The sequence below is a fragment of the Misgurnus anguillicaudatus genome, chromosome 25, assembly GCF_027580225.2.
Source record: "Misgurnus anguillicaudatus chromosome 25, ASM2758022v2, whole genome shotgun sequence".
Taxonomy (NCBI): Eukaryota; Metazoa; Chordata; class Actinopteri; order Cypriniformes; family Cobitidae; genus Misgurnus; species Misgurnus anguillicaudatus.
In genome coordinates, this window is record NC_073361.2 from 27,830,915 (window position 1) to 27,857,497 (window position 26,583).

Genomic DNA, 26,583 nt, shown 5'->3' on the forward strand with positions numbered 1-26,583 from the left:
ACAACCGTTTTATTTCTATCTTTCTCGTCACATAAACTCCATATCGCTAGAGGGCGCCAGTGAGTATGCAACGTGAAGGAAAACGAAGCAGTCACAGACAGCGGACACGTGCATGTGTGGCTAGCTGGAGCTGTCTGACGTTACATTTATGGAATATATTCAGTTTTATTTTATGTTGCTGTAATTGTTTTTATGGGATATATCTACTCTTACGTGACATGAAAGCGGGATCGAGCTACAAGAAGTTTGTTTGACGTTTGAAACGTTCCAAGAAGTTAAATCTACGTCCAGACAAGTCTACAAGATAAACATGGCCAAAAATAAACAGAGAGGCAAAAAACAGCAAAATGTCTTTCAGGTAGCGAGCAGACAATCAAAACCCAAGAGCAAAGCAAAACCTGTGAAGTCCTCCCTAAAACACGTAAGTTATAGTTTTGTTTTATAATGAATGGATTTGACACACATGTGATTGCAGTTAATATATCGACATTTCGCCTGCAGATAAACACTTTAAAAAATGAAAAAGTGGAAAACCTAAATCAAATATTCACCGAAGTACAGAGGGATGTGAAGAGTTTATCCAAATGTACTGCCAGTGAACCAAAAAAAGGACAAAAGGTAAAACATCTTAAAATGTGTTGCTCTCTTTCCACATAAAAATACTGTAGTGTAACTTACTTCAGTGTTCGCTATATTAAAGTGTATACTGTTCTATACTTTATGTATACTATAGTATTCTGTAGTATTATCTATATCTATAGTGAATTGATAAACTGTAACGTTAGTATACGCTAGTATTTATTTACTAAAGTGTACATTTATTTTGTAAAGTGTAGTATACTATAACACATTATAGTAATAATAATTCACTTTGTTAATGTGTACGATGCTATAATTATGTCGTATTATTAATAGTGAATTGATAAACTGTAGTATTTACTATAGTAAAGTGTAGTATATTGTAGCATATTATATTAATCCCTTATGAAAATTAACCATGATTTTACTACAGTTAAAACCAAAAAAACCATGGTTACTGTAGTAGAACCATGGTAACCACAAAATAACTATGGTTTTGACAATCATGGTTTTCCAAAACCATAGTTAAACCATGGTTAGTGTAGTAAAACCATGGTTTTGCTGATTGTAATCAGTCCACCAAAAAAACATGGTTACTACACTTTTACCACAATAAAACCATGGTTAATTTTCATAAGGGATAATACACTATGTTGATGTATATTATACTATTATGTGATATTATCTATATTGAATTGATAAACTGTATTAAACATACATAGTGTAGTATTTATTTACTATAGTAAAGTGTAGTATACTATAGCATATTATGTGTTATTTTCTATAGTGAACTGAGTGAAACACAGTATACTGTAATGTTTATTTACTATAGTAAAGTGTAGTATACTGTAGCATATAGTTATAATACAGTAGTAGTAATACTGTGCTATATTATAGTAATTAATACACTTTGTTCATGTATACTATAGTATTCTGTATTATTATTTCTGGGCCATGGAGAATTGATAAACTAAACGCTGTACCTATTCTTTAGTTAGTGCTTACTGTAGTATGCTATATCAGTGTTTCCCACAGATCTGAAATTTACTTGTGGTGGTAGCTCGTGAAAAGGGCAATCATTATATCCACCGACAAAAAATGGTCTACTATACATGTGACAAAGAACTAATAATGTGTGACACAACACAATACTTTGATTTTATTAAACATTAATATTAATTGCACATTATAGTTCATTAATCTAACCACCCCAAACTTTCTTTGCCATAAACAAAGCTGACACTGTTTGTTAAAGCACCACGAAAACACTTTGTTTTTGCACTGATATATGAAGCAATTTGATGACCCCTTTTATCAAACTCAATGATATACAATACTATGTACAGTATATTAATAGACAGTGCAGGTCTATAGATTATAAAAGTGACTGATGTTATAATGTTAATAATTTCTATTAGTTAGGCACTTTTACTGCTTCTCTTTTGCCGATTAAAAAAGCTTAATCCACTCATTATTTCAGATTTAAAAGTCTACTTGCTGTCCCGATGACAGACTTTACATTACAGCTTTGCGTTTTTTGTATCCTGAGTCAGCTAGAGCTTTGCTCATTCAGTATTAGCACTGCTTTTTGCTACAATCTCTGTGCAAACTGTTTAGATTTTAGTAAAGATATGGTCTATTAATTGTAAGATTATAAAAAAATGGGATAAAGAAAAAATGAAGCGGCTCGTGGTCGTGACAAGAGCCAGCTGTTATCGCCAAAGAAACCGGAGGCACGCTGAAACAGCACTCGAGCTTTGCGCTAGCGGCCGTTCTCCGATCGACTCGGGTTTTACACACAATATTAATCAGACTTGGGACCCGAAGTAATGAACTAGGACCGACCCGGACCCGGCTGACCATTTAAAATATAAACCCGGAACCGTACCGGGTCCCGCGTCCTCAGTGAAGAAAGACCTCTAATGGTAAAACTCTGCTCAAGTTCAGAAACATGAAAGGATACCATGTGACACTGAGGTTGCTTCGCGTCGCACCCAATTCATTGAAATTCCCTCGCTCTCGCTCTCGCTCTCTCCAAAACACGGGTCATCCAGTCGAGTTCAGAAATACGGAAATTCGTAAAGTGATTTTTTTTTACCTGGGCGGGTCGCCCAAGTAGAGCCTATGTATGGGAAACACTGTATATATACTATAGTAATTAACTATATTAAGCACTAGTATACACTTTGTTAATATATAGTGTAATATATTATCTAAAATAATTTGATGAACTGTAGTAAACACTAGGGGTGCTTCGATATATCACGGATGATGCTTGCTGTTCTTCTGAATGAATTACGGTCAAATGTCGCTACATCCAAAAGCCAGAGGGCGCTCTTGTGCAAAAACTCAATATGCGCTGCAGACGAAGAACCATGCACACGTAAGTAAGTACTTACTTACGGACTGTTAAAACAGTAGGTACTGTATAGTATAAATCCTGGTAGTATGAATACGATTCGGACATGCTACATCCACCATGTTGATACATCACGTGACATAAGTTATCATCACGTCATTTCATACCAGCGCAAAAATGGCTGCATCGCTGCTTTCGCCTTTCTTCTTCGTTGCATAACTCCGCTCGTGTGGCATCATGGGATAGTGAAGTGTCAATTGTATGCACGATTCGAAATCTAAACTGAAGTAGTAGGTCATCCGGGTACTTTTCGCATACTATTTTTGGAATACTACGTATTCGGACATACTACTCGCCTCGCCTACTGCTTTTCGCCTACTCTATAGTATGGTAGTAGGCGGTTTTGGACGCACCAGAAGACACGCAGCTCCAGGAAATGGTTTACACTGTTGCAAATAGGCAATATTTATATTGCTGTTCTTCAAATCTTTCAGATATTTGCATGATAATAAAGAATATGCATAACGATCATTAGGGGTGGCACGGTTCATGAAAAAAATTCGAACCGTTCGGTTCGCTTGTCTCGGTTCGGAGCGCGTGTGTGTCGTACAGTTCAACGGTTCATGGCATGCGCAATGTATGTAGCCTCGTGCCCTGTATGTGACCTCAGATAGCGTGTTCCCCTTTCGCGAATAGCACGAAAGAAGAGGTGACTGGTGTGGAGAGTGAGTGCTGCCGGTCATGTTACGTGTAGAAATGGCAAGAGGGAGAGAAAAAGAAGTCTGCCCGGAGTTGGAGGATGCGCCAGCGTCGTATAAGTTTGGTGTGTGGAAACATTTTTTATTTCATGTTACCTATGATGACAGCGGAAATAAAACAATAGATACAGCCACACGCGCGACAACCATCTCTCCGACCATTTATCTAATCTGAGGTAATGAACACTGTTTTACGTCTTTTCGTATTCAGCGCTATTTTTAGCCTTTCGTTGATAAAACAAAAGCGGCTGATTTGCGCGTAGTTTCATTTTGCTAGCGTGTGAAAGTTACGCGATCTTATTTCATAAACTGCCCCTTAAAGTAACAGTTAATCAGGACAGAAGTAGTCAAAAGTGGACAAAAGAGATGGATTTAAATATTACAGGTGTAAACGTTATGTTTCTCTCTCGTTCACATATACTCTCTGCAGTATTTAAGCAGCCTCTAAGTGATAAATCTTAAAGCTACACTAAAGTTGGCATTTTGATAAATGCAAGTTATCTTTGTGTGCTAAAAATGCACACAAGGTTCATGTAGATGGCAATACACATTCTCTTTTTTGCCAAATAAATGAAAAGCATGTTGAAATCATCAATGTCTTCCCTCTCGCTGTGTCAAAATCTCGCCTGGCTTTCCTCAGGGATGTTCCCAATAATGTGCTTAAAGTCAAATTCAGTTTGTGCATGATTACATGATATAACTTTTTTTAATACTGTATTCTAAATTATGGATAATTAATACATTAATAAGATAAATTTCTGGAGTGTTAAAAAAAAATAACAACAAGAACTGTACTGAACCGAGAACTGTGACCATAGAACCGTGATACGAACCGAACCGAGGGTTTTGTGAACCGTGCCACCCCTAACGATCATGTTTGGCTTTTTCAAGTGCATGTTATACACGACTCAAACTAACAGTGATTTCAGATCGATAAGGACTTACTGATCAAAAGCCGTAGTACATGAAATAGACCCGCTGTGCGATTCAGAATAGTTATCGGCCACGTATAATTGGTGTATGTCGGCATTTATCGGAGCACCCATCGTAAACACTATAGTATAGCTAAGTACTTAATGTAGTAAACTGTACTGTAGTGTATTCTAAAGTAATAAATACACTTTGTTAATGTATACTTATACTACAGAATTGTATCTAAAGGGACTTACCACTTAACATGGTAATGTATAGGTACTCTTAGGTTAAAAACTCTGTAATGTCTAGGAATTTTACTACAGTTTATAGAAAGTAACAAAGTTTTATGTGGGTTGTAAAACTTAAACTAAGGCAGTATAAATGGTCTCAACACCTTTATTTGGATGAGATAATACAAATATTAACTTTAAAGATGTCTGAAGTATATACTTGAAAAGTGTATTTGTATTAACCTATTTTATTTTATATCTGATACAATGACATTCATACTTTTAAAGGAATAGTCTACTCATTTTCAATATTAAAATATGTTATTACCTTAACTAAGAATTGTTGATACATCCCTCTATCATCTGTGTGCGTGCACGTAAGCGCTGGAGTGCGCTGCGACACTTCGATAGCATTTAGCTTACCCCCATTCATTCAATGGTACCATTTAGAGATAAAGTTAGAAGTGACCAAACACATCAACGTTTTTCCTATTTAAGACGAGTAGTTATACGAGCAAGTTTGGTGGTACAAAATAAAACGTAGCGCTTTTCTAAGCGGATTTAAAAGAGGAACTATATTTTATGGCGTAATAGCACTTTTGAGCGTACTTCGGCGCAGTAACACCCTCCCTCTCCCATTATGAGAGTGAGAGTCGAAGTGCTCCCGAAGGTGCTATTACGCCATGAAGTGTAGTTCCTCTTTTGAATCTGCTTGGAGGGGCGCTACGTTTTGTTTTGTACCACCACACTTGCTCGTGTTGCTGCTCGTCTTGAAGGGGAAGGGCGTTGATGTGTTTGGTCACTTCTGGCTTTATCTCTAAATGGTACCATTGAATGAATGGGGCTAAGCTAAATGCTATCGAAGCGTCGCAGCGCGCTCCAGCGCTTACGTGCACGCACACAGATGATAGAGGGATGTATCAACAATTCTTAGTTAAGGTAATAACATATTTTGATGTTGAAAATGAGTAGACTATTCCTTTAAGGTGTCTGAATAGCCACTGTATACAGTATGTATAGATCATGAGGACTGAAATATATTACTGCCTCTTTTAGGTGGTCAGAGAAGCTCCACAGGAACCTGTAAACGTGGACAATGCAGCACAGCTTTTCTCTCAACTTTAGATCTTCAAAGTTGTTTATTGCAAAGAATCAAATGGACTCTGGACAAAATCATTTTGCATAAATAGCCCATCATACCAACTGATCATCTATATAATATATTGCATGGGTTTGCATGCCTGAGAGATTTCGGTGTGTTTGTGTGGCTTTTTTGCCCAACTTAATATTTCCCCTAACCCTTTGAATGCTGAGAGATGCATTATATAATTTTTTTAAACAGTGGAGATTTTTTTCTTCATAAACAAGCCCATAAATAACAACTTTCCCTAATGCAATAAATATTTAGATGTGAATATTGTGTTTGTCGAAGCATAAAGAGTAAAGCTATTAAAGAATGAATTGTACTAATGAAACTGAAGTGACTGCGTGTAATGACCTCTTATGAGCACTAGAGGGCGAACATTCATAATGTTGATCTCACTTAAGCTGTGGTGGTTATATGTTGATGTAAATATATGATGTTCATATGTCATTAAAACATTATCAAGACACATGACACAAATGTTCTAGTAATAATATTTTTTTACACTCACCTTCTCATTTCTTTATCATTATCTGTATGATGATTTAGTGAAGTGCCCCATACAGTTAATGTAAATATAACATTACGTATAAATAATGAATCTCTCCGTTTTTGTAATGTAATTATCTGCTGTGGTGAAATGCTCCATTATTAAGCCATAAAACCAGTTTAATATTCATAGCAGGAACTTAATATCCTAATAGAAAACTGCACATTAAAAAAAACAAAATTGCTTTTCCTCAAAAGGCTTTTTGATCGTTTTCCCCTTTAACTTAACAACAGCACAATGTAGGCTCAAAATTCAAAATGTATGCAGTTTAACCTGTCATACCTTCATCATATTTATCACTGTGAAGTTTTTGCCATTAATCTGTCAAGAGCAATATTTGCCTTTTTAGAAACTCTTCATGTTGCCTATTTGCAACAGTTGGAGCTCTTTCATAAGATGGCAAATATAATAAGCAATGCTTTATTTTCAAGCATCTGTTAAATCAACACAGCATCTCGACATTGCACGGCGTTCATCTTGTGGAAAGCTAAAAACAGATGATTGCTTTTTAAACGGCATAACAAACAGTTGCTAAGCACTTGGTGTCCACATTTTCCAGAGACAGGAAATTGGTGTGTTTTTGTACGACACATAATAAGCTGTACATGGGCATTTTCCGTACACCTGTCATGTCTGCTTGTCTTGAACTGTGTATGATTTTGAGCTTTGCATGTCTTGCACAACACCAAAACGTTTTAACACAACCGAATGTGTCAGGCAAAGTCTCTCTAGATTGCACTTTGGCTCTGCAATGCTTACATTTGTCGCATCTGCACCTGTTTATGTGTATTTAGGGGTTTCTTTCCAAACAATGTTTGTTAAGGTAGTTGCCATTTTCTCTATGTTAGTTTGTTAAGTTCAGCATTATTCGAGTCCCATTTTTGCACTTAAAATTCCAAACACACCTTGTTGCTCTGCAAAACCTCCTGGAGAGCTTAAAAACAGGTCAGATCAGCCAACAACAGTGGAGTGGAGATGATATTGACTTCATCCGCTGGAAGTCGGAGCTGGATGAAGTCAATCAATGTTAATTCCTCAGTGCTTTCCGGTGGAAATGAGATGTACGTTCAGTTCTGTATTCATCTGGTATATCGAAATGAAAAGCATGTGTTTATTGAATATTATCTCAGATTTGCATTTATCATTTTGCAGATGCTTTTATCCAAAGCAACTCACAAATGAAAGCGCATTTAACATTTTGTCAGAGAAGAGGGTGACATTTTCATTTTTAAAAGACTTGTGGAATCGGTAACACTTTACAATATAGTTGCATTTGTTAAAGGGGTCAAAAAGTGCTATAATTGGGTCTAGAAAATGTGAAAAAGATCAATCCAGTAACTTAGTTTTGGGTAAGCCATTTTTTGCAAGCATTTGAAAAATTAGGTCGTTTAGATTTGGCCTGTTTTGTGAGGTAGGTAGCGAGGCGAATTACTTTAATAACGCCTCTTAATCTGCCATTTAGTGCAGAGAGAAAATTATAGACGGTGTACGTTGTTTCTCACAGGATTTTGAGAGACTGTGGCGGTGATGATGTCACACGCCGATTAGCATATATGTGACGTCATCGCGTCGTGTTTTACTCTTTGATCTGTCACAATATATTGCATTTTAACACAAATTTAAATTGCATTTTAAATGCTATTTTTACATATAAATTGTTCTGTTGTCTATAAAATAGTGACTAAACATGACCGAGTAATGGCCCACTACCCATTAACTCCTTGTTTAATCCAACCAGCTGTTTCTTTAACTGCTGCTAAAAACGTGACATCGTCTGACAAAATCACCATACATTTAGGCTACGTTTACACGGAAACGATCTGAAGAGAAAACGCAAAAGTGGTGTTGCAGTATCACTTTTTATATCATGTTTATACGAGCGTTTTGGGGGGGATCTGCGTGCATATGGTGACGCAAAAGTGTGGAATATTCGATGTAGTATGCACTCCAGGCCACTAGATGGCAATGTGAAGCACTAATGCACAACAACACCAAGTCCACGCGCCTGCACAACCTTCTTCCTTGTTCTCCAAGGTTTCATCCAAAGCCGTCTGGTTTGACTCCAACAAACTGGCGCATCAACAATTTGATGGAGGTAATTAATGCACCTTCTCTGATCTTCAACTTGAAGGTCTGAAACATGGAAATAATCCGACATGTTTGTTGTTATTTTCCTGAACTAGCACATGCATGTGACGTAAACGCGTATGCGACGAATGCCACCATGAGAAGACTTTTGCATTTTTTCTCTTTAGACGGGAACGCGACGGTACAGCGTTTTTAAGATTTCCACTCTAAAGGGTGGCTTCACTGTTTTGCGTTTTTAAGCCCCAAAAATGGCGTCGTCTAAACTAAAGGCACATCCGATAAAATATTTTTACGTTTTCACCCTCGAGCGTTCTTGGTAAATCGGGCCTTACATTGAGGCCGTGATGTTGCTATTCTCATCAGTGTTGTTGTGTTATGAGCGCTTTATGTTAAATACGAGTGGTAGTTTTATTGTATATCGCATATAGCGCAGACAATTTGGTGCAAATTTAGAAATATGAGAGAATACACTGTTACTGTTACACAACAGTTGCGACTACAGAACACGTGCGCCGCCACAGATCAATTAATTTATGGGAAACACACAATTGAGTTTCAGTTACAAAAAACACCATCATTGTGATCAGTGTTTACATTTTATCTGCTCATTTGCATTTTAATGACACACCCAATAATCCCATAATTATATATTTTTAATAAATATAGACTGTCCTTACTATGATGAGAGAGTTTATTTATGTAAATTTATTTTTTTTCCTTTTTAAAACTTTTTTAAATGTCTGGTCCTGAAAATTGCCCTGTCCCTTTGATTATACATGGAAGTTGAACTGTGTTCTTATTATTTAAAACCATGTTTTTTATAAAACAAATCTAATTTACATTTACCTTTAACCCTGTATGAATTTACTACAACACTGAAATGGTAAAAAATACACTATTAATATGAATAATATCAAATAAATATTTGTCCCCCAAATTTATGTAATTGGTGTTACCCTACCCAAAGCACCTTTATTTTGAAACAATGCATCAGCTTGTGAGATGTTTTACCTTATTTGTCTAAAATATCATGATATATCTAAGCATTTTGAGATAAGATTTTTTGGATGCCATTAGTGTTACTCTTTTTTTTATAGTTGGGAGTGTAAAGATATGTACATAAAAATACATTATACTGAATAAGTATGTGATTGTTACATCTCTGATGAAATACACTGCAAAAAATGACTTTTTTACTTAATATTTTTGTCTTGTTTTCAGTAGAAATATCTAAAAATTCTTAAATTAAGATGCTTTTTCTTGATGAGCAAAATGAGTTAAGTAAATAAGTCTAGTTTTAAGACAATTAATATACAATTTAATTGAAATTGTCCTTAAAACAAGCAAAATTATCTGCCAATGGGGTGAGAAAAAAAATTGTGAAATAAGATTTCTTTTTTCTTAAACACTTAATTCAAGTAAAATTTTCTCACTCCATTGGCAGATATTTTTGCTTGTTTTAAGCACAAAGTCACTTAAATTGTATATTTTTTGTCTAAAAACTAGTATTATTTTCTTAGGTCATTTTGCTCATCAAGAAAATACATCTTGATTTAAGAATTTTTAGATATTTCTACTGAAAACAAGACAAAAATACTAAGTAAGAAAGTCATTTTTTGCAGCGTAGCACATGGCTAATGGCATCCATTTTGTTAAAATGTTCGTTTTTTCTGTAAATTGTCATTAGTGTTACCGTCATTAGTGTTACTTCTCTAATAAGTACTTCCTAAGCTCTATTCTTTTAACTGACCAACATAAAAACAAAGCAAGATGGAAAAATGTTTAAGTTTATAAGTTTTATCATATTCATTATCTATTATTATATTCTCATTTTGTCAGGTTTTGAAGATACAACGTCATGGATTTTTTTATTAAAATGTATTAAAAAGTTAAACATAGATTAAGCTCCCCGTTTTGCGGATTCATAGATTTGACAAGTTAATTAATGCTATTATAGAAGTTTGGGGTATGTTGAAAGAAGTTCATTTAAGCAGATTTCCATCACCTGAATTCCATCTTTTCTGTAGAATGACCCGCCTACAAAGTGTCAATTTTAACATAATTAATTATCTGTGGGGTAAGTTGTGCTAAAACTTCACATACGCACGCTGGGGACACCAAATATTTATTTTACATCTTTAAAAAAAATCTCATAATTGGACCCCTTTAACATTAGTAAATGGATTAGCTAACATAAACTAACAATGTGCTCACATAGTTTCTCAGCATTTATTACACGGCTCTCTGGAATGCTTGATTCTGATTGGTCAGTTGAGACATTTGCAGGTTCGTTCTTTTCAAATAACCGCTCCAAAGTAATAACACATAGCCGGTACTACTTGTACGATTAAAATCGCTCCGCGCCAATAAAGACCAATAAAGATTACTGTTGCCGCCATCTTGTGACAAACACTGGACAACCACAATTAAGAATGGAAAATTTTGACATTAATTTTAACATGTACGGAAAAAACAAAACATTTTAACAGTGGATAGAAGAACGAACAACGACAAGACACAGAGAGCTTACTGAGACTAAACTTGAAAAAATAGAGCATGACAGCTACGAAGCCAACACACAAAAAAATACAGAATGGGCATTAAAACTTCTCAAAGACTGGCTAAAAGAGAAAAAAATGGAGACAGACAAGTATGAAGCAGAGGATCTTAATAAGGTATTACGATCATTTTATGCATCTGTGCAAAGTTTCGCGGAAGGATAAAAATGTTTAATTTAAAACAAATATGCCAATAAAATGTTTCAAATTCATATTCATGTCCGTTTTTTTTCTTATGTGACAAGTAGCCGTGTAATAAGCGGGATAATGTAGAGGCAGCCAGTAGTTATCGGGAAAATAAGCCCCTTCAGTGTGATACAAGACTTATTTCCCGATAACCACCGGCTGCCTCTACATTATCCCTTACTTATTCATCTTTGTTAATGCCAATACACATGTTCATGTATTGTCTTTAGATTTTTTTTAAATGTATATGCTAAAAATATGAAATGAATAAATGTTGTAGAAGCATTGTTCATTGTTAATGCAATAACTAATATAACGTCGTATTCACCCACACAAATGTCTCGAGATCTAATCAACTAGAAGTCTTTCAGACATGCTTAAACGGCCAATTAAAGATTGTCTGAGAAGTCTAAACATCAGTGGAGCACAGTATGTGCTCATATTCAGCCCTTAACGGTTTTAGCAAACCTCATTTCGCACACAATGACTCACTGCTCACATCCAGCAGACCTTCATAATTATAATAACCAATCTAGTGATTAACCTTACGTCCTCACATCACATCCAGTTATGCCCTGAATGCACCAAGATGAAGACAAAGCTACTGCTGTTGTTCACTTTAAGACTCGAATTGATTTAGTCCTCTAGAGTCGATAATGAAAAGCTTTATTAACACCTGAGCTTCAGAGAGAACCACACGTTCCTCTACAGTTCCTTTAACAGTTTTAAAAGGTTTTCCAGGAAAATGTTGCATGACTAATACACATTCAGATACAAAGGTTTTTTGTATAGGCATTTTTTCATCAGTGAGGCTTGATGGATGACTTTGAGTATCAGACAGATTGATGTAGATTTGTGTGACGTCTAAAGCTCATTTGACCCGGGATTCAGAAGTAATGATTGAAGTGATTCTGTGTTGTTGGGAGAATAATCACTTTTTCCTCTTCCTAGCTCATGTTCTGTACATTTCACTTTGGCGGTATTGATTACATACTGTAAAGCCCCTTTGATTACAAAAGCCCTTGAGAAGTTTTTCCGACGGCTGTCTGAATGCTTGACCTGATGATGGAGAGAGAAAAGTCTGATCGATGGATAAACCCATGAGATGGATTTTCACTTTTTTTTGCACTTCACAGTTGTGACTTTTAGTGTGCCAATACTGCTTTTTCCAAGTGGTTGATGTCCTCAGGGCAACATATTGTGTTTACCATGGGACAACAATTTTGTAAATAAAACCTAAACCCACCATAACCATAACTGAACCCTTAAACCAGAGGGAAATGATAAGAGAAAAACAATGATCTAGAAGCAGCTAATACTGGTTGAAACAAACTGTAAACTTATTTCTGGAATCTGATTGGTCACTTGGCAAAATCAGGAGAGCCGTGCCAATTCAGTAGTCATTCTTTTTAGATTTTTTATTCTAGATTGCTTGATTATTTGCATAATATATATGCAGAATTATGTCTGGTTATACTAAATATACTTTTCCAGGCCAAACAAAAAAAACGAGGGTTTTCGGGTGGCTTGGAAATTTCAGATCCTCAAAAACTCCTTATGAAGTCAGACATTACATTACATTTACACATTTTATCCAAAGCGACTTGATTGCATTACAAAGTTAAACATTTGTATCAGTTTTTGTGTTCCCTACTGTAAAAAAAATATGTTGCACTTAAATTTGTAAGTTTAACCAACTTAAATTTACAATTTCAACTAATTATTATTTTTATGAGTTTACGTAACTTAAAAAATAAAGTAGAATTACCTTAAGTTATTTTCAACTTTATTTTTAGATTTTATAGCAACTCCCCACTACATTGTAAAAAGTTAGATGAACTTAAAAAAAATTTGTAAATTGGTAACACCCCAAAATTTTTTAGTTTATTCAACTTAAAATTTCACTTTAATTTCACTTTAAGTTAAAGTGACACAATGTAATTTTTCAACCTTCATAATATATTTTCAAGACCCTTGTGGTAGTACATCGACTTTAAATAGGTTGAATGACATGTCTACCATAGCATGACGGGGTCTGTATCACTTTTACTCGTATTTTAAAACTTAGGGTTTCTGGTAGTAACCAGAGCACCAAAAAAACTACAAAATTCGACTGCTTTACGGCATACGTCACTTCCTCCACACAATTTGTTTTTAACGTGAATTTTGCTGGAGGCTACTTAAGGAGTGTAGAGAGCAGCTTACCGTATGTGACTCCGTGGCACAGTTTTAGTGTCACGGACCTATAACACGGGCGACCCGGGTTCGATTCCCCTTTAAGGCAATTTTTTATATAAACTGTTGATTCATACATAAATGCGATGTTCTTTATAAATGACGGCGATTATCTTGCTTATAGTTCGCTGTATTCAGATGCTGTGTCCACGTATTTACCTTTCTTTTACTGTGTCTATGGTATTTACATTACAATCCAGGATGCTATAGCACTCAAACTTGCTCACAGTGTAAAACCAAACCCTATTCATTCACCAATCAGATCCGAGCGTTTCTCTCTTCTCTCTTCCTCATTTGCTGCGTTCCGCTGTCACTCGCGTGATGTATTACAAAGCGGCAGACCTAAACACGGTTTACTTGGATTTGGAGCGACAATTTTCACACAAAAGAGAGGAAAAACGAGTGCCATTGCGGAAAATCCTGGTGGCGAGGGAGAGAGAGACGATGCAACAATATTTATTTCGAAAAAGGCAAGGAAATATTTCTGGTCGTTTCACAATTGGAAGGCTGCAGCCTCCGGAGGTCAAATATGCAGGCTGCATACGTCATGAAGCATGGTTTATTAAGGTAAACTGAGCATTACATTCGCAAGTCATAAGCATACTGCAACAATTTACGATTAACTAAGTATAATAGTCAACTGTACAATTGCTAATATTGTGAAATAAGAGAGTCTTGATGACGTATGCAGCTTAGAAATACGACATCCGGAGGCTGCAACCTTCAGATTGAGAAATGGCTTCTGCCACGACGAGTTCTTCATTAGAAAGTTGTAACATGACTGCGTTTCTCCCTGATGTCTCAAAATGTTGATCGTTTAGCGTTTTAAATGTTTAGTTTTTAGTTTAGTTTTAAGGTTGGCCAGTTCCTTTCCTTTGCGACAGTGCTGCGGCGCTTGTGGCCTCTAGGGGCGCTAGGCGTGAAAAATACATGTCTAGCACCCCCTAGTGGCCAAAAAGTTTCATGGTGTCCCTTTAAGAACACTTAATTTTTTTAGGTGTTACCAATTGAGGTATTTTTTTTAAGTTGATCCAACTTTCACTTTCTACAGTGTAGTCAAGAAAGCTGAAATTAACAAAATTAACGTTATTTTGTGTTTTGGTATAATACAATGTGTTTGCATTGTTTAAAAAACACATTATTTTTCACATACCGTAAATTTTTGTTGCTCCAGATATCCTTCCTCAAACGCATTGATTTTGTACAAAACTCATCAATCTAAATAAGCACTGTGTCCCTGATTGGCCAGCTAATCTGTAGGTTGTGATTGGCCTAAATACTTCTGACGTCAGCAGGAAATGTGACGCTCCTTACCATGTTTGAAAGATTCTCTCACAATGCAATGCTAACAGGAGTTAACTTACAGGCTGTGAGTCCAAGCAGGAGGAATTATGATATTGTCGGTCTTCTCTACATCACCAATCCCAGGAAGTAACCCGTTGCCTACAATCCATGTGCTGCTTGTAGTTCAAGAAAAGAGATTTACGTTGGAGACGATAACTTGCGTCATCGTTTACTTTGGGGTATGTACCTTTTGCATATCGTTAACATGTACTAATACACACCAAAGGAAATGTAAAATGGTGAATCCGATAATAGGTGCAACAATGAATTTTTACATTGTGGGTGGAACCCATGACCTTTTGTGCTGTCAATGCAATCCTTTAACTGCTCTCATCTTAGTATTCATGTTTTGTGCACACAATTTCATGGCAATTCGTACATATTTTACGAAGTGACATTGGGTTGGGGGGGGTATCACTAATGTTTTTTTTCTAATAATCTCATGATTTTGTTCCCTTCGTACAAATTCATACAAATTAACCACCTCCCAATGTGCATTCCTGTTGTTTAGTGATATTTGGTTTAAAAAGCATCTGAAGAAACAGTTTATCGGAGGACGACACAAACACATCTAAAACATTTTAAAAAATCTAAAAATTTGAACTCAAAATGGCTTTAGTTGATAATTATCGACTGCGCTGGCCTGTGACCTCGCAGAGTGATCGCCCATCAGTCGTAGTTCAATCAAAACCCAAGGAACATCAGACGGCTGAGAGATATGGACCCCAAACATCCCTGAGACTGATAAGGACACGGAAGCGTTTCCAGCTCCAACAATGTTGAAGGAAATCAATACGCAATTTTCTCTCTGAATCTGCGCTGGATCCACAAAAATCCATTTTCCATTTCTTCCACCTGAGTTTCCAAACAGCTTCGACGGCTTCAGCTCCTGAGACGATAGCAATTACACTCCCCTGAAGTCACTTAATGACTTGGGTTAATAAATCTAAATGAATTAAGAAAACTAAATTAAAGAAAAAGGGCAAGCTGTATGTCAGGAAGTTTATATCCTACAGCAAAAAGTTCATCATTATGTTATGTTGGCTTCACCGTGCAGTAATTAACTTTCAAGAACGTATAAGAAATAGCAGTAGAACAGAGAAGACACTCACACCCTCGATGTGCATGAGTGCCATTTCACAATTTACTGGCCTGACTGAAGAAGAAACCCTGAAGAGAGTAATGAAAGAATCCAGCCAGAGCTATCGGCTTGTGAAAAGACTGGCATAGGCCTAGCCATAAGATCTCTCGACAAGCCCTTGGGACTAGGAACGCTTGTTAGTAAGCACAGATCCAAGACTAAGAAATTCACTTTGGCACCCAAGGGTTTGCTTAAAATAGCTTTTGTACTCCTCCACATTAATAGCTCTTCATGCAGGCCACATTTAAACCACTGTAAAAGATATCTGTAGAAATGACAGTATTACTGTTGATTTAAATTAAATAGACAAAAATAGTAAAAGGTTGATGATGATTTCTATGGAGGATGAAAAATGGAATATTCCATTTTCTTAAAAGAAAAATCCAGATAATTTACTCACCACCATGTCATCCAAAATGTTGATGTCTTTCTTTGTTCAGTCGAGAAGAAATTATGTTTTTTGAGGAAAACATTGCAGGATTTTTCTCATTTTAATAGACTTCAATGGACACCAACATTTAATACTTAACAGTTTTTTTCAACGGAGTTTCAAAGGACTATAAACGATCCCAAACAAGGCATAAGGGTCTTATCTAGCAAAACGATTGTAATTTTTGACAAGAAAAATAAAAAATATGCACCCCCAAACCACAACTTGTCGTCCAGATCCGGTCGTTATGCGCCAGCGTGACCCCACGCAACACGTCATGACGTCAAGAGGTCACAGAGGACGAACGCAAAACTCCACCCCAGTGTTTACAAGTGTGTTGAAAGAGGACCGTTCCTACGTTGTTGTATGTCAACTAATTAATGTCTTTGTGTCAGTTTATTGTTTACAATGGTCCGCAAATGTGCGTTTTATATATGTAACACATGACCTCCTTACGTCACCACGCATTTACGCTAGGTCACGCTGGACCGGATCTAGACGAAAAGTTGTAGTTCAAAAGAGCATATTTCCCATTTTTCTTGTCAATAATGACAACCGTTTCGCTAGATAAGACCCTTATGCCTCGTTTGGGATTGTTTATAGTCCTTTGAAACTCAGTTGAAAAAAACTGTTATGTGTTGATTTAAGTGTTAAGTGTTGGTGTCCATTAAAGCCTATTAAAATAAGAAAAATCCTGCAATGTTTTCCTCAAAAAAACATGATTTCTTCTCGACTGAACAAAGAAAGACATCAACATTTTGGATGAGATGGTGGTGAGTAAATAATCTGGATTTTTCATTTAAGAAAATTGAATATTCCTTTAAGTGTATATAAATGAATAAATATACATGCATGAATAAATACATGTAGAAATACATAAATACACGTAGAAATTCATAAACACATGTAGAAATAAATGTAGTGCTGCAAAAATAATAAAATTTAAAGTTTATACTTTTTACAAAACAATATATTTATTTCTGCATTTAATTAATACTTATTTATTTCTGCATTTATGTATTTATTCATTTATTTATTTCTGTACTTCTACATTAATTTATTTATTTATGCATTCAATTAATTATTTATTCATGCATTTATTTATTTATTCATTTATGTATTTCTACATTTATTTATTCATGCATTTATGTATTTATTCATTTATATACACTTAAGTCATTTTTCATCCTCCATAGATTTCTGGTTCCCAGAATGCTCTGCATAAGGCTGTTATTTTATAGTTTTATTCTTTAAAGACTTGTTAATGTTTAATGTTTATTTAACTTTGAACAAACTGTTGCCAGTTAAGAAAAAAGAATTTAAATCTACAGTAAGTAACTGGCAAACAGCTGCATAACTACAGCAATTTTTTTTACAGCAATGTAATCAACGTGAAATCTGGATCACATAAGGTGGGGAAAAACTCTTTGTCACTGTTGCTTAATAGTGGGGATATTCACATTCTTAAAATTACAATGCTTGTGTTATCAAATTAAAAAATATGCAATCATAAATATCACCTTATTTGTGACTGTTGGCACACTTTGCAGAAAAAAAGTACAAAAAACAATGTCTTTTTCCATGTAAAAAATGGCCCCAAGCTGTACCCCTTAAAAGGTCCTCATATGTATCATTTATTTAGTACCAATAAGTGTATTGAGGTACTAATATGCACTCTTGAAGTGCAAAGGTTTACTTACTGCTCCAGTGACAGCTAAGTAACATTTTTCATGACTTTTTCTTAGCTCAGGGCCGTGCACGGGTGGGTGTCCGTTGGCTAGAGCCACTGCCTTTCTTGCAGATGTAGATGCATACATCAAATAGACATGTCCAAGATGTGTGCCAGTAACAACAGCCAGCAGGTAAATCATAAAGAGTATTTAGCAGTTTGTCACACTTTAATTCTTGTTATTAAGTAGGGGAGAGCGGGGCACAATCTAACGCTTTTTGGTTTTTGCCTAATCATTCAAAAAATATTTGAGTTTGATTAATTATAATTTACACAAGCAACACACACATCTATGCTACAAATGAACATTTGAAGTTTGTTTCTAGTGTTATATGACATAACATTGGATTTGGTATCTCACACACCCAACTTAGAAACCGAAAAAACATATCATGAAAAAATTTATCATGATAAATCATGAACACTTATCAATAACTCTCTGGAAAAACATTATACATTTCAAATAATTTGCAGGAGATCGTCTTTTGGCAGCGTGAGAAAAATACCGGAAAAACAAAACGCTCAACCTTGTACCACAATGTAAACAGTCCGTGTTACAACTAAACCCAGCGTTAGTTTTTGCCCCGTGCACCCCTATATGATAATCACTTGTCTTAGTTGCTACTAGTAATCTATAATTATCATCATATTTTATTAAAACCATATTAATAGTACCACCACTCCCCCCCAGTGCCCCCTTTTTTTTGTTGGGGCCACTGCACCAAAAAATGTCTGTGCACGGCCCTGCCTGAGCTAATATAATATAAATGTTAATGAAGATTTGTGCAGTGAGCTGAGAGATGAATATTTGTAATGCTGCACAACCACTTAACGTTTGGATATGAAATTGGATATTGCATTGCATCTTTTCCAGGATTAACTGTGAACTGTTAAATAAATTAGGCCTGGAAAAAGTGACTCTTCCATATTCTATCAATAAAGACTTAAATGAAATTTTGTATTATTGTTTTCAGTCCTATTTGTTGATGGTAATGCAGCTGGATTCCATCCAAATATATTTTTTCTCTCGTTCATAATCCATCCGTGTGTAAAATCACAATAATTGGATTTTGCAAATAATTTCATGCAATGCTGTTGTGATTTTACGATGAGATATGGGGGGAAAGTGTGAGTGCTAAAGTTTGACGGGTGAACATAAAATATTTTTATTGTCTTAACAACTTCTAGGGTTAATAGTCTTGTGAATGTTGAAATGAGATCAGAAGAAAGTTAATCCAATGAAATGGTTTCATGTGAAGTGGCCAGTGGCCCTCATTAACCTTGACGTTTGCTTTTGATGTTGATAAATTGACTGTGTTTGATTTGCCATCTGTTACAGCTGCTCTCAGGTGCATCCAAAACAACGACAGGTGCTGTAGTCGCTCCTCATGCGCACACACAATGTCATTGCCAAGTTCTCTATCTGCATTTAAAATATATTTCAAAGATGTTTATGTTATGCAATGTTACATGAAAAACAACAATACATATTTTGGTAAGGATTGTGTAAGGCGCTTAACATTCAAAGCAAACCATAAAAAACTAAAATCTTATACTAATGTTAACAAATACATCATTAAGTATAATTAAATCTTACGTATGCGCGCTGTTGAACGCACAGCCCTGCAAAATATTTTTCGTATGACTCAACGAGTTCAAAGCCATTCTACGCATACACATTGCGACAAATTGCAATACCAATCCAGCGAAAACTAAAATGCATATGTGCTAACCCTAACCCTAAAAGTATGTTAATCCACGATGCGCATACAGTACACGCACAACAGCTGTTGGCCAGTAAGTTAGATTTAAATTTATGTTATTTAGTGGCAACAGTTTGTTCAAAGTTAAATAAACATTAAACGAAGCCTTTACAGAATTAAAGTAAAATAACAACATAACGCAAAGCATTCTGGAAACCAAAATCTAAAGGGAAAAAAACAGAAGAGTTGATGAGGATTTCTGGTTTCCAAAATGCTTTGCATGAGGCTGTTATTTTATAGTTTTATTCTGTAAAGACAAAGACTTAATGTTTAATGTTCATTTCACTTTGAACAAACTGTTACTGCAGAACTATGGTAATTTTCAGTGTAAATTTAAATCTACAGTAAGTTACCAGGAAACTGCTGCATAACTACAGGTTTTTGACATGTAAATTTAAATCTACAGTAAGCAAACGGCTGCATAACTACGGTAATTTAGTCACCCCCTTACCTTAATTGCTAATTGAGGAACAGGAGAGTGTGTGTGTGTGTGTGTGTGAGAGAGAGAGAGAGAGAGTATATAAGAGCTCTGAGCAGTCGTTCGGGACACATGTACACTCTTTCTCTCTCTGAAAGTTTAATACAGAAAAGGCTCATCACCTTTTCATTGTGATTTAGTTTTGTTATACTTCTTATATCAGGTTGTTTTAATATTTATTGTAGTGTTTCTCATTTCTTTTGTTTCTTTATTTTCCTTAGACTTGTTTTGTTATGAGTGTTTTATTTTGTTTATTAAAATAAATAAAATATTTTTGTTTATTGAACACTGGTGTCTGTGGTTTTTATGTTGCGGTTAGAAAAGAGCTGGCCGTAACACAGTGTAAATTTAAATCTGCAGTAAGTTACCGTGAAATTTCTGCATAGCTAAGTTTTTTTTGGTCAGTGTAAATTTAAATCTACAGTAAGTTACCGTGAAAAGTCTGCATAACTAAGTGTTTTTGGTCAGTGTAAATTTAAATCTACAGTAAGTTTCCACAAATGTAAATCTACAGTAAGTTACCGCAAATTTAAATCTACAGTAAGTTATTGTAAATTTAAACGTCTGCATAGTTGTTTTTTTTGGTCAGTGTAAATTTAAATCTACAGTAAGTTACCGTAAACCGTAAAAAATTTCTGCATAGCTAAGTTTTTTTACGTCTGCAAGCTAAGTTTTGTCAGTGAAAATTTCAATCTACAGTAAGTTACCGCAAATTTAAATCTACAGTAAGTTATCGTAAATTTAAACGTCTGCATAGCTGTTTTTTTTGGTCAGTGTAAATTTAAATCTACAGTAAGTTACCGTAAACCGTAAAAAAAATTCTGCATAGCTACGTTTTTTACGTCTGCATAGCTAAGTTTTTTGTCAGTGTAAATTTCAATCTACAGTAAGTTACCGCAAATGTAAATCTACAGTAAGTTACCGCAAATTAAAATCTACAGTAAGTTACCGCAAATTTAAATCTACAGTAAGTTAACGTAAAACGTCTGCATAGCTAAGTGTTTTTTGGTCAGTGTAAATTTAAATCTACAGCATAGTTAAGTTTTTTTGGTCAGTGTAAATTTAAATCTACAGTAAGTTACCGTAAAACGTCTGCATAGCTAAGTGTTTTTTGGTCAGTGTAAATTTAAATCTACAGTAAGTTACCGCAAATTTAAATCTACAGTAAGTTACCGTAAAACGTCTGCATAGCTAAGTGTTTTTTGGTCAGTGTAAATTTAAATCTACAGTAAGTTACCGCAAATTTAAATCTACAGCAAGTTAACGTAAAACGTCTGCATAGCTAAGTGTTTTTTGGTCAGTGTAAATTTAAATCTACAGTAAGTTACCGTAAAACGTCTGCATAGCTAAGTGTTTTTTGGTCAGTGTAAATTTAAATCTACAGTAAGTTACCGCAAATTTAAATCTACAGTAAGTTAACGTGAAACGTCTGCATAGCTAAGTGTTTTTTGGTCAGTGTAAATTTAAATCTACAGTAAGTTACCGTAAAACGTCTGCATAGCTAAGTGTTTTTTGGTCAGTGTAAATTTAAATCTACAGTAAGTTACCGCAAATTTAAATCTACAGTAAGTTAACGTAAAACGTCTGCATAGCTAAGTGTTTTTTGGTCAGTGTAAATTTAAATCTACAGTAAGTTACCGTAAAACGTCTGCATAGCTAAGTGTTTTTTGGTCAGTGTAAATTTAAATCTACAGTAAGTTACCGCAAATTTAAATCTACAGTAAGTTACCGTAAAACGTCTGCATAGCTAAGTGTTTTTTGGTCAGTGTAAATTTAAATCTACAGTAAGTTACCGCAAATTTAAATCTACAGTAAGTTAACGTAAAACGTCTGCATAGCTAAGTGTTTTTTGGTCAGTGTAAATTTAAATCTACAGTAAGTTACCGTAAAACGTCTGCATAGCTAAGTGTTTTTTGGTCAGTGTAAATTTAAATCTACAGTAAGTTACCGCAAATTTAAATCTACAGTAAGTTAACGTAAAACGTCTGCATAGCTAAGTGTTTTTTGGTCAGTGTAAATTTAAATCTACAGTAAGTTACCGTAAAACGTCTGCATAGCTAAGTGTTTTTTGGTCAGTGTAAATTTAAATCTACAGTAAGTTACCGCAAATTTAAATCTACAGCAAGTTAACGTAAAACATCTGCATAGCTATGTTTTTTGGTCAGTGTAAATTTTTTATCTACAGTAAATTACTGGGAAACGGCTGCATAACTACTGTAATTTACAATTACAATTTTACAGACTGTTGTAGTCCAAAATAAATCTAGAAAAATTAGAACACTCGTTTTTGTAAATTTTAATATTGTGATTGTAATGACAGTCTTCCCTCCATCATGAAGCTTTTAGCCAGACCACAAATGAAACAACTGAAAATACATAAAAAAACAAACATGCTAATCATAAAAATATCTTTACAAAAAGTTTACATTTCTATACAATGATGTTGTATAACTAAACCTCTCAGCTTAGCAGTTACGATAATATTCTGTATAGAATCTTTTTTTCTTTCAAATCACGATTTCAAAATATTTAAACTATTTCTTGTCATTCTGTTTCAAGCTTCACACAAACAACTCACACACCTCATTTAAACAAATCAATTATGTACAGTAGCAGAATGAATGTCAGCAAAACAAATATTAATATTTTGAAGCTTTTTGTGTAAATCTGCCATAGAAAAATAGAGAGTTCATTATGACAAACTCTAAACTCATTAACATCAGAGAAAACATAAAACGTGGGTATAAAGCAGATGTAGTCTGATAGTCCAGTCATTAATCTACTGAATTAAAACAGTGGGATGTGACACACACATGTACAGGGATCTGACAATATTTAAGTTTGTGTTGAGGAATGTGTGGCAGTACAGAGTTAAACTTTTTTTATATATATATATCATTTTTTTATATATCTTGATAAATAATGGAATAAAATGTAAACCACTATACACAAAACATATTTTCAAAAAACATAAACTGGCTTTGAAATAAGTGTGAAAGACTGCATGACATTCAACAAATAAACACAAGCAAATTACAAATTGGTTTGGCGGACAGCCTCATTAAACATATTCATTTTTAGACATATTTAAAAGCTTTCATGTTTTAAAACTCTTTAAACAGCTTCCCTGTTAATACTGAGGGTGACAAAAATGACAGGTTACATTTTCTGACATTTAAGGCTTATTTTCCACACACAGACTGTTGCACTGTAAATAGTAAAATCACTAAAAAGTCCCATCAAATCCCAAAGTTTGATCTGTTCTTAAAGAACATGACTTTTAAAGAAAAACGTTCACGTGATGATGATCTTTAGAACTTATTTTACAAGGAGGTCTGTAAATCAAAACACAATTGAATGTGACATTATCATAAGAAAGACAGCAGAAGTGACCAGCAGATGCTAAATGGCGTCCAAACATTTGTTCTTCCTTCAATTACAGTCGAGAGAAAGTTCACAGCCTCTTTTGAGAGATGTCGGTCTTCTCAGAGTTTGACGTCTTGTGTCGATTTCCTCTCCGGATTGAACACAAGTCTATGCATTGCACAACATTTAATGAACGAATAAATCGCAAAAAAATATATATTTTTTTAAAACTAGGGATGCACCAATATATCGGCCTATAGTAAGCAGATACAAGCAAGGAAGATTGTTTAAAACTTAATGTTATTTAAAACTCTTTGTTAAATTAATTTACTACTTCAAGTTAATTAAACTTACTAAATTAAACTTGAATTTACAAGTCATTTCAACTTATTTTTTTCATGAGTTGCTGTAACTTAAATAAAGTTGAATTAGCTTAAGTTATTTATTATTTATTTCATTTATAGCAACCCCTCACTAGTCAAGAAAGTTGAAATGAATTGTAGTTTCAAATTAATTAAACTTAAAAATATAAGTGCAACAAGTAATTTTTACAGCATAATAATTTGAAACACTGCGTAAAAACCAAGATTATTGCTATCTATCGGTATTGGTACATTTTGAAGTAATCGAATATTGGTATCGTAACAGAAATGTTGTATTGGTGCATCCCTAATAAAAAAAAAAAACTTTGATCCAAATAAAAATAAAACATTTTGCTGACTCACCTTTAGTTGTCAATGTCAGACACATGATTTTCCATCTGTAACAGAAATACAGATTCAATTTAGTAACACATATTTCTTTGTTTATATTTTACTACGCAATAGCTTTTTGCATCCATCACAGCTGTGAAAAATTATTTGCGTCTTGCTAGACAGAAACAGATGGCATTGAAGTACATCATCTCAATCTAGAGAGCATTTTACTGGACAAAAATATGGATACACCTGTGAGCGTGAGATGAGTCGATATTTTTAGTCCATCAAGAGGAAGACATATGCATGTGTCTGCTAGAAATAGTACACTAGCGTATAGACGCTCTCTAAGCTAATGGACATTCCACGAAAAATCAATTTTGGTTTCATGGGGACAAAAAAGCCGGGCGTAATGTGCCTGAAACGTTTTTATGTGAAGGCTCATTACGCTTGTGCGTCGCGGCTCTGTCTGAGAGTCACGTGAAAGGGACTTTATAAATATGTATGAACAGTCTGAATGGTACAAAGTCCATTAAGAGAGAAAAAAATACAGAGGCAGAACATGAACCAAACGTCTCATTTGATCTCAGATGGGCTGGTAACTATCAATAGGACTGTTTGGAAACAGACAGCTTGATGGTTGAGCTATTAAACAGGTAAAACAGATCGTAATGTTTTGAGATCAGGGTTTTAAAACATTTTCTTTTCAAAATGAAGCTAATTTGTAGCAGTAGATTTGGTTAAGAAAACACTTATGAAACGTCTTGTTCACATCTTGACCTGAAATGTGGGTTAGCATGCAGGAGTTATGTTAGCTGTTTTTACTTCATTTCCACAGTTTTAGGAGTTCATTTGAATACAGACTCGCTGTTTGGTCATCTTAAAGCTTTTTTGACTTTGCTCTTGGTCCTAGTGCTGTTGGACTTTTGAGCCTTTAGAGGTTCTGATTCTGTTTTAATTACTGCTTGTGACAGGCGAGGGTTAAAACTGAGACAGAAATTAAAGGGACACTCCACTTTTAAAAAAATATACTCATTTTCCAGCTTCCCTAGAGTTAAAAATTAGATTTTTACCGTTTTGGAATCCATTCAAGCTGGTCTGGTGCTAGCACTTTTAGCATAGCTTAGCATGATCCATTGAATCTGATTAGACCATTAGCATCGCGCTCAAAAATAACCAAAGTGTTTCGATATTTTCCTATGTAAAACTTGACTCTTCTGTAATTATATCGTGTACTAAGACCGATGGAAAATTAAAAGTTGTGATTTTCTAGGCAGATATGGCTAGGAACTATACCCTCATTCTGGCATAACAATCAAGGACTTTGATGCCGTAACATGGCTGCAGCAGGCGTAGTGATATTACGCAGCGCCGAAAATAGTCCTCTTGATTACTTTCAATAGCAGGGGACTATTTTCAGATGCTGTGTAATATCACTACGCCTGCTGAAGCCATGTTACGGCATCAAAGTCCTTGATTTTTACGCCAGAATGAGTGTATAGTTCCTAGCCATATCTGCTTAGAAAATCGCAACTTTTAATTTTCAGTCAGTCTTAGCACACGATAGTAACTACAGAAGAGTCAAGTTTTAAATAGAAAAAATCCAAACTCTTTGTTATTTTTGAGCGCGATGCCAATGGTCCAATCAGATTCAATGGACTATGCCCAGCTACGCCAAAAGTGGTACCGTCAGACACGGAGATCAGCTGAATGGATTCCAAAACTATAAAAATCAAATGTTTAACTCTAGGGGAGCTGGAAAATGACCATATAGTCAAAAAAGTAGAGTGTCCCTTTAACCTCTTGTACTTGTCTTTCTCTCTCATCCCTGTATCCCTTTCATTTTTATCAACCTTTTGTCCCTGCCTCTCTTTCATCCTTCCTTACCAACATCTCATCCCTGTCTCTCTTCTATCCTAATCTTCCTCTCGTCTCTATCTTTCTTCTATTCTTCCTCATGTCTTTCTCTTGTCATCATCTTCCTCTGGTCCATGTCTCTCTTTCATCTTTCCTCACTACCCTCTAATGCTGGTAT

At 35.0% G+C, this 26,583-nt stretch overlaps 2 protein-coding genes across 7 annotated transcripts in view; one reads left to right on the plus strand and one right to left on the minus strand.

Moving 5' to 3' along the window:
- The first annotated feature begins 93 nt into the window (after positions 1-93).
- On the plus strand, positions 94-6,465 carry LOC129426254 (ribosomal biogenesis factor). Its single transcript, XM_055182493.2, has 3 exons — positions 94-421; positions 502-618; positions 5,898-6,465. Exons 1-3 carry the CDS (start codon positions 311-313, stop codon positions 5,964-5,966), a joined length of 297 nt encoding a protein of 98 aa, XP_055038468.1. The 5' UTR covers positions 94-310; the 3' UTR covers positions 5,967-6,465.
- Positions 6,466-22,768: 16,303 nt separating this feature from the next.
- The window catches only part of LOC129426544 (RNA-binding Raly-like protein), a 181,600-nt gene continuing 177,785 nt past the window's right edge, over positions 22,769-26,583 (minus strand). For all 6 annotated transcript variants that reach the window (XM_055182942.2, XM_055182941.2, XM_055182940.2 and 3 more), the window contains 2 exons: positions 24,579-24,613; positions 22,769-24,021 (listed from right to left, as the gene is read on the minus strand). In XM_055182942.2, coding sequence (XP_055038917.1) covers positions 24,581-24,613 — 33 coding nt within the window. In that variant the 3' untranslated portion in view covers positions 22,769-24,021; positions 24,579-24,580. The remainder of the gene's footprint in view (positions 24,022-24,578; positions 24,614-26,583) is intronic.